The sequence below is a fragment of the Pteropus vampyrus genome, unplaced genomic scaffold (assembly GCF_000151845.1).
Source record: "Pteropus vampyrus isolate Shadow unplaced genomic scaffold, Pvam_2.0 Scaffold285, whole genome shotgun sequence".
Taxonomy (NCBI): Eukaryota; Metazoa; Chordata; class Mammalia; order Chiroptera; family Pteropodidae; genus Pteropus; species Pteropus vampyrus.
In genome coordinates, this window is record NW_011889066.1 from 725490 (window position 1) to 734579 (window position 9090).

A 9090-nucleotide genomic window follows, 5' to 3' on the forward strand; every position below is an offset into this window, starting at 1 on the left:
TAAAGAAAGATATGCTTAATGTACTAGTCCATTTCCCCCCGATATCTATTAAAAGAATTACATAGTAATTTTAAAAAATGTCTTTAATGTTTAAATCTCTTACTATAAACCTTGGCACAAGCAAGGTTAGTGTGTGGTCTTAGGTGGGACCTATGACTCTTGGGTCACTAGTATGGCCTCACCCTTCCTATCTGCGTACCCCAGGGCAACCAGAGTGAACTTTCAAAGATGAAAGTCAGCCCCATCACTCCTTGCTCACACCTCCCTCAGTGGAGTCCAGCATTTACAATTCACCAGGCTCACTAAACCGCTGCTGCACTGAGCCCTTCACAAGCAGTAACTCACTTAACACCCCAAGCAAGAAGGGAATCACTATTGAAATCATCTCCAATTTGCAAACAGCCAAACTGAGGTACAGAGCAGTGAACAGGCTGTAAGAGGTAGAGCCAGGGTGGGAACTCCTGGCTTCTGGCCCTGGACCTGAGCTCTGGACATGCTGACCCTTCCAGTCTCACCTTGGGCCCTTTCAGTTTCCCAGAACCTTGCACAAACACTGCCCTGCACCCAGCAGGATTACTTGCCACCAGCTGGGCAAGGCCCCCACCCTCACCCCACCTGCCTGCAAATTTGTTCAACTAATCACTCATCCTGGTCATTCAGACCTTATAGCTTTCCCCAACGCAACTAACACACTAGACCAACACAAATGAAATGCATTGGAGAGGGAAAGAAAAAGATTTCAAAAGTTCTGGAAAATGATAACTAAGAGTGAAAAGGTGTGAAGGGGGAGCAAAACAACTGCAGTGAAGACCAAGATGTCCTGCATTCAGCCTGTGAAAGAACAGTGAGTTTCCAACTCTTCCTCAAGGCTGTGCACACCACTCTGATTTCAGCCCACTATTCCCAGGGCAGAATGGAGCCCAGAGGCTTGGAGTTTGACTGCCTGGGCCTCAGGGCCCAAACTGGGGGTGTGGGGAGCTGTAGGCCTGAAGGGCATCCTGAGAAAGCCATCTCTGACCTCCTCAAATAATGTCACAGCCCTGTAGGAGGCCAGGAGGGCCTCCTCAAGGAGGAGCTTGGCCTAAAGGAAAATGGAGGTTCGGTCCTCAGCCCTCTCGTAGAATGAGGCCCAACATAGCCAGTGGCTTGTGGGATGGGTAGTGGAGGGAGCCAGACTGGGCCCAGGCTGGGGTCAGTGGGCCTCTTCCTCGCTTTCACTTCTCTATACCCACTCCTCCCTGACCTTCATCCTGGGACTGCAGGGCAAACTGCTGCCAGGCTGGCTGGGGCCTTTCTCCTCTGGTCCAGTCTGTGACCAAGCCTCAGTCCCCATCCCTGTGAAATGCAGGGCAGTGAGGGTTAGATACTATAGCTTTATGAACAACCTTTAGTATATAGTAAATGCTCAAAAACGAGTGCTAGAAATATGTATGGCTCCGAAACCAGTCCTTACCTGGTCTAAGGTTCGGGAAGCAGCCTCTGTGGCCTCAGTCAGCTCTCCCCACTAAACTTTCCCCTAGTCCCCCAAGAGCACATAGGTGGATCAGTGCGACTTTACCAAGAGGAGCCCAGGGGAAAGCAATGCCCTGAGAGGAGTCCCGCCACGGCGGGGAGGGGAATGAGAAGCCCATCCGAGAGATTTCAGGGCCCCTACAGTTAAACAGGGGTTGCCTACTCAAGACCTATAGACCTAGGCTACCCCCCAACCCCTGAGGAACCTCTGCTAGGTACCCAACCTCCCCTGATGGGTCCCAACTCCAGAACTCCCCTGCCACCCAGGCTCAGGCTCCGGCAGTGTAGTCAAGCTTTATTGCCACACAGACTCTCCGGGTGTCTCCGTGCCCAGGAGAAGCCAGCTGGTTTGGTTTTAGGAAGCAAGCAGCCAGAGCCTGGAGAGGCAAGGTGGGGTGGGGTGGGGGTGCTGGGAGAGGGAAGCCAAGAAACCCACCCCAGGTTTCCCTGAGTGGTATCCAGCCCCAGGGCCTTGGAGACTGGCTTGTACATTGGGGGATGAGGCTCATCCCTAGGTGAGCAGGGTAAGAAGCTCCACTGAGCCTCTTCCACCCACAATGCCTTGGAGGAAAAAAAGAGCACACAGATGGCCACACATGTGTGGTCCACAGCGAGCCCCTGGCCCAGTGGTGGTTAGCAGTCCAAACCAATGGACACCAGCAGGTCCTCAAGCACACGTAGCTGCTGCTGCATCTCCTCGATGTTGCTGTAGGTCTGCACCCTGCTGGTTATGTGGAAGCGGATGTCATCTACCAGTGGAATGGAGTCCTGCTCTTGCCGGGCAGCCACAGTTGCTGCTTCCTCCCTCACAGCCTCCTCGAAGTCTTCCCGCTCCACCAGCTGTGAACAGGCTGGCTCAGGGCATGCCCGCTGGCCACCACCCACCAAAGTCTGCCCCCTCCCACTGAATCTCCCACCAGCCGACCTTCTCAATGACCTTGGCCATGTACTCAGTGCACTGGTCCTCGAGGCGGGCCAGGCGGAAGAGTTTGGCCACACGCCACACGCCTACCACGCTGTCCTCATCCAGCAGCTGGGCCAGGCTGCGGCCACACAGTCGCTTTAGGCCCGGCAACAGGTACATGTCAGCCATGCTCAGCACATCATAGGCCACTTCGGGGGACAGCTGAAGTGAAAGAAGGGGTGAGGGAAGGTATAGTCAGAGGTCACGAAGGCCTCTCAGGGGCCAGGCAGCAAGGCTGGGATCTGCTGGGGAAAGGGTGGAGGCCGTAGGCAGAGCAGGAGCTCTCTATCCATGTCAGCCACCCAGCCCAGATCCCTGTAAATATCCATGGAATCAGAGGGGCACAAGAGCCTGGGGTTCTGATGCTTCAGACAGAGCAGAACCTGAGCTCTGAATCACACAAACCTGGGCTCAGAAATTCTAGCTGTGGGACCTTGGGCAAGTCAGTTTACCTCTGTGCCTCAGATCCTCTGCCTTGAAAAGCTGTCAAAAAAAGTGACAGAAGTTTGCTTCTGTCAAAACTGAGGCAGGAACCCTTCTAAGGAGGGAGTAACTATTTACCTGCTCCCTTATACCCACAGATGCTGTGGGATTCAGGGCACAGCCATCGTTGTACTCTGTGCTGTGAAAAACCATGTGCTCAGCTCTGGTCCAGACTTTGGACAGCCACAGGGAGCACAGTGGAGACAGAGTGGGCAGGACCTCTGCTGGCCCAACACAGGTCACACACACAGTGCTTATTTGTGCCATGCACTGTACTTGTGACATGTACATTCATCTGTACGAAACCTTAGTAGGTAACAACTACTGGCATCTCCATTTTCTAGAGGCACAAAGTAGCCCAAGATAACACAGCTTGTGAGGGGCTAACCCAGAATCAAACCAGGTTCAAAGTCCAAATTCTCAACCTGAGTCATTAAGAAGCTGCCCTCTGTGTGGCAAAGCTCCTTCGGGGATCAGGATGGACCAAGGTGGATGCTAGGTGGCAGGGACCAGACAGCTGGACTTTGTGCTGGAGAAATGAAGGAGGTGGGAGACATCAGCAAATCTGTTTTCTACTATGCTAAGTGGGTCAATACTGCATGCCATAGTATCTCCCTCACAGCTACTCAGCTCTGCCATTGTGCAAAAGCAGCCATGGACACTACAGAACTAAATGGGTGTGGCTGTGTTCCAGTAAAACTTTATTCACAAAGCAGGCTGGATATGGCCTGCAGCCCAGGATGGAGTGGACAACCTGAGTCTCAGCAAGTTCGCCTGCCCAGGGGCACTTACCTCAACAGGAAGGAGAAAAAATCCTCTCTTCTGTAAGTCACCGTATCTTGGGATTGCTTTATGACACTGGCCTTTACACACACACACACACACACACGCACGCACGCCACCCCAGCAGAGCATGCTCTTGGCACTTTCTGCTGCTGCCCACATCACCCTGTTTTAGGAGACCCTGGAGCACGTGAAGACACAGGGAGGCAAACGGGATGGAGAATAGAGAACCCCAGGGGTCTGCAGCAATCCAGAGGCAGGAGACTCAGGGCTCCCTGCTATTGTGGGAATTCAGAGTTACTGTCCCCACTTACTCTCCACTGGACAACTTAAAGACCCCATATGGCTGACACTAAGTTCCCAAGTGTCATGTGCTCATGATGCAGGTCTTGTTACTCATGCCTGTTCTGGAACCTAACAAGGTCCCCTCTGCCTGAAAGGAAAATCCCAATGGGCCCCACATTCCCTCTCCAGCCTCATGAAAAATCTGCCTCTAAGAGCCAATCAGGACCTTGGCAAGCCCTTGAAGCTCCACAGTAACACAAGCTGTGTAACTGTCCTGATCATTATTCTGCCCCTCCCCCAAACCCTGGGCCCAGTGCACACAGCCCACCCTAACTCGCACCTCTGTGTGATCGCTGTATATATAGTAGAGCACATGGGTAAAAATGTCAGGCGAGAGGCCATGCAGGGTGACAGCCGGGAGGCCGCCAGAGGCCTCTAGGCCCTCATTCTCTTGGAAGTGGTCATCCAGCAGGGCCCGGAAGTAGTCGCTGCGGCCACAGAAGAAAGCCTGGGGAAGACTGGGCTTAGAAAAGACCAGGGCCAGGGCTGTGCCCAGAGGAACTGGCCCAGAGCTTAAGGCAGGGGGTTGGGGTGCTGGGTGGTAGATGGCACCTTGTGGCAGAGAAAACTGCAGCCCTCTACTTGGAAGCAAACATCAGGGCAGATGTTGAAGCCATCGGGGCAAGGGAAGGGCAGCTCCCCAAGATCACCCTGGGGGATAGGAGAGGAGAAGCCATTAGAGCAGGTGGAAGAAGGCAGAGTAGCCAGCCTCAGCCAAGAGCCTATTCTAGCTTGCTCTAGCTTGATCTTGAAGGGGTAAAGTGCCACCCTATTTGCAGATTTAAATACAAGACAAACAACAAGAAGTAAACAAGTAGACTCAGAAAAAGTGACTGGCTCAAGGCCACACAAGAAATTGAACCCAAATGTGGGGCTTCCCTACCACAGTCCTGTCCCTAAACAAGCCTCCTGCCCACCAGGCCCAGCCCCATGCCTGCCCCAGGCCCTGATGTGCTTACTTGGAGCTCAGGGGGCAGGGCACAATGAGCCAGTAGGGCCAGGTCCTCCCGGAGCCGGGGGTCTTCTGGGGGAGGCCTGATGCTCAGCACCTTCATATAAGTGCCTGGCTTGGATGCCACTGCAGAGGAGAGAGTGCAGCTTGAGGGAGCTAGGTTGGCCCTGTGAATTCCTGCCCAAAGCCCTGGACCCCAAAGCCTGAACGCACCAAACTCAGATACTTCCTTGCATTTGGCCTCCAGGTCATTGAGCAGGTCCAATAACTGGCATTGCTTCGCCAGGCGCTCACAGTCACTGATGTGTTCCACGCTGATGTCCAGGCAGCCTGGGTGCAGTGTGTGAAGCTCAGGGCCTGAGAAGGGCCATTAGCGGTACCCAAGCACACAGTTTCATAGGTTGTCCCTCCCACACGGCCACTTAGAGGCAGGGCTGGGATTTCTGGGCCTACGTGCTGCCTTGGTTCCCCCATCAAGAGCCATTGCCCGAGTTCTACAGGCCCCAGAGCAGATGGGAAGGGGGCTCAGTTTGTGGGTCAAACTCTTGCTTAGTAGACATATCAGCTCATTGCCTCCCAACCAACCCAGAAGGCAGCTAGAACCATCTTGCACTGCAGGAGACAAAGCACCAGGCAATAAAAAGTCAGCCCAAGGCCATGGCTTGGTCTGCTGCTGGAGAGAAATGCAGCCCTCTCCCTGCCCGCCAGACCCAGGCCTGGGGGGTCACCTGTATACAGGTACTGCAGCAGGGCCCCAAAGGCCACGGGGTTGATCTGCGGGCAGAGACAGCCAGGAGGAAAGGTCAGAAGTGTAGCTCAATACAAGCCCCCTGCTGTCCCTCTGCTACCCACTCCCAGGGAGGGACGCACCAGTGGGTGCCTGAGGACCACAATGCTCTTGCCCTTCCATTTGGTGTCCAGCATGTTGGCAAAGTAAGTGCTGCGTGCACCCAGGATGCAGCGATGGGCCTGGAAAGATTTCCCATGCACCACGAAGACCACATCGCTGTGAATGCCTTGATCCAGAAGTCTGGAAAGGGTCAGATGGACGGGGACTCAGCAGAAGATCTCTCCTCAGTCTAACCACTCTAGTTCCCCGGCCCATCCCACAGGAGAGTCCTCAGCCCCATGCAGTCCACAGCCACCACAATCCACTGGGCAAAAGCCATCCTGATGCCCTATGCTCCATCTCACCGCTGCAGGAAGTCGTAGTAGTCCCGCCTCCTGCAGGAGGCTGTCACTTGCTTATAATCACGCAGGGCCCGACGGATGGTATCACTTGCAGCCCCATAGAAGCAGCGCTCACCCTGGAAGGTGTTGGCCTCACAGTGGGCTCCTGGGGGCAGCAGCACTCATCAGCAGCAGGTCTATGGGGCTGCATGCTACAGCTGGGGAGGGGCCTGGGGGCCTGGGGACTTCCTAATCCCCATCTTCCTTCTCCTTACATGTGAGTCCCATAAGCCCTGAAGGCCCCTTTCAATGACCCTGGGCCCACTAACTCCAGCATCCACACTTCCAGGGCCTAGGCACACAGGCATAGCCCTGTACATTCACACGCACATATTCACTCACACATACCAGAGACTACACAAAACAGAGTAGGCTCAGAGGCTGGCCCTGTTCTATGCACTGGGGTCACTGCCATAAACAGACAGGTCTATGTCCTCACCGAAGTGATACTCCAGTGGGGAAGAACAATAAATGAACCAACAGATGATGTTAGGTGCTATGAAGAAAAACAAAGCAAGACAAAGGATGACACTGATGACAGCTGCCACATAGGGAAGCCACGGAAGGGCACAGTGATGGTGACAATATGCAGAAACCAGAATGAAGCGAGGGAGTCAGCCATGCAAAGATCTGGGAAAAGGCAGTTTAAGCAGGAGAAATAGCAAGTGCACAGGCCCCGAGGCAGGAGCAAGCTTGGAGCGCTGGAGCACCAGAGAGGAGTCCAGTATGGCAGGAACAATGAGCGCATGGGAGAGCCAAAGAGGAGAGGCCATACTGGGAGGAGCAGGCCCTGTGGCATCTCCCAGGAAGAGCAAGGCATGCTAGTTCTATGCTAAATGCAGTAGGAAGCCATCAGAGTATTTTAATAAGCCCCAATTGTTGAGCCCCAATTGGCTGTGATATAGAAAACAGACTGTAGGTGGGGCAGAAGGGGCAGCTGTCAAGACCAGTGAGGAAGATGGCGCTGCATCCAGGCAGAGATGATCCAGGAAGAGATGCTGTAGCTGGGTTGGGCAGGAGCAGGGGTGATAGGAAGTGGACAGAGCAGAGAACAGGTTCTGAAAGTAGAGCCAAAAGTACTTGCTGACTGGGTATAGGAGGGAAAGAGAAGACTCAAGAGTGTTTGAAAGTGTGTACACACGCCATGGAACCCTTGTACTTGTGTACACACACACACACACACACACACACACACACATACACACTGTCCCTGTCCCCTTCTCTCACCATTGGCCAGAAGGTAGAGTACCAACTCTTCATGCCCACATAGGCAGGCGTAGTACCTGAAAGGGAAGAAAAAAGGAGTACCAGGAGGCAGTTGTCAGGACTGAAGGCCCCACCCTACCCACCCTGACCACCCATCCACCTGGCACTCACAAGGGTGTGCTGTCCCACTTGTCCCATACATTCACATCCACATCTCGCTGCTCCAACAGGTACCTGGGTGGGAACGGGGAGGTCAGAGCCTGGGTCAGGATAGGCTCACTCTGGGAGAGGAGACCCACGGAAGAAGAAGGAGGGACGACATCCTTTTTGGATGAAGGAAGCCTCCTCCAGCTGAGGGCAGATGACAGGCAGACCAGAGAAGGAAAGGAATTCCTCTTAAAGGCACCAGCAAAAACAGGGTGGGGAGGTGGGAACACAAAAAGCAGACCCTGAAAGTCAGAGGCCAGGCCCCAGAGCTGAAAAGGCTGAAACTCTGGCCTGAAGGCATTTGGGAGAGAGAAGGTGACTGGGCCTCTGCTTCTGCCAGGGCCCTCTAGCTGCTTGGGGCAGTGGGTTGGCTAGGGGAAACTAGAGGCAGGGGGACCAAGGAGGAGGCTGCTGTAGGCATCCTGATGGTATAGAAGTGTGAACAGTAGATTCTAGAAGGTGGAAGTCAGGAGACAGGTAGCTGATGGGATGTCAAGGTAAGAGGGTCATCATGTCACTGAGTGGGACAGCCTGGGGTGACGTCCAGTTTGGATCAGGGAGTAGAGTAGCATTCAGCTTTGGGAGTTATCAACTAACTCCGAGTGGCACCTGATGCCAGGGAGGGACCCAAGAAAGTTGTGGGAGTAAGTAATAGGGAAGAAAGGGCCAAGGAAGAGAAGTGCCCCACCTCAGTAGGGTACCCTCTCCAAGCTCACGGAGATGGCAAGTTTAGCACCAGATTTTCTATAACTGCATTTAGTAGTTTCCAAATCCCCGGAGACTAGAGGCTCATTCTGGGCCTTGGGGTTCCCAGCGCCAGCTAAAGAGGCATCAGAAAGAAGAGCCACGCTGGGAGTCCCAGGGCTGCCTCCAGTGTGGCCTTGGGCCCCGAGTGCTCAGGAAGCGAAATGCCTCTTCTCTCCGCCCGCTTCTTCTTCAGGCCTCCGCGTGGCAGTCTTCTCCAGTAAGCCTTCTAGGACCCTTTGAAGTAAATCATCGCCAGCACCTCACCCCCGTGTGTAAGGCTGCCGTAGTCCTCGTCTTTGACACCCAGGCGCCTGCTGACCGGTGATCTGCGGCGGGTATCGCGAGGCGCCCGCCCGTCCCGCGGCCGTCCCCTGCCCGCCCCAGGCTAGAGCCGCACCCCCCGCACCCTTCCCGGCCGCAGGGTCCTCACCGCACTCGGCCCACGTCCCCCTTCCTGCAGCTGGAGAAGAGGTCGCTGGTATCCATGGCGCGGGAGGGGTGGACACAGGCCGATCAACCTCGGGCAGCAGAAAAGGCAGCGGCGCGCCTGGGCCGGATGTAAACAGGCGCCGGCCCCGCCCTTCCCACCCCGCCCCGCCCCGCGCGGCCCCTCCCCGCAGCAAGAACGAGTCCGGCAGGCGTACGCGCTGGGCCCCGACAC

At 55.0% G+C, this 9090-nt stretch overlaps 1 protein-coding gene across 5 annotated transcripts; it reads right to left on the bottom strand.

Annotated features, from left to right (window-relative positions):
- Positions 1 to 65: 65 nt before the first annotated feature.
- ABTB1 (ankyrin repeat and BTB domain containing 1) lies at positions 66 to 8993 on the bottom strand. 5 transcript variants are annotated; one of them, XM_011376053.2, is made up of 12 exons: positions 8860 to 8993; positions 7647 to 7709; positions 7497 to 7552; positions 6234 to 6375; positions 5910 to 6069; positions 5768 to 5813; positions 5253 to 5369; positions 5047 to 5165; positions 4640 to 4738; positions 4368 to 4535; positions 2438 to 2638; positions 66 to 2352 (listed from the first exon to the last, which is right to left on the bottom strand). In XM_011376053.2, the coding sequence occupies exons 1-12, from the start codon at positions 8913 to 8915 to the stop codon at positions 2146 to 2148; spliced, it is 1434 nt and encodes a 477-aa protein (XP_011374355.1). In that variant the 5' UTR covers positions 8916 to 8993; the 3' UTR covers positions 66 to 2145. The 5 variants fall into 5 exon arrangements, 4 of the variants coding, with proteins under 4 accessions (XP_011374355.1, XP_011374354.1, XP_023376697.1 ...); XM_011376052.2 differs by having other exon boundaries at positions 5047 to 5369; XM_023520929.1 differs by lacking the exons at positions 4368 to 4535; positions 4640 to 4738.
- Positions 8994 to 9090: the final 97 nt, after the last annotated feature.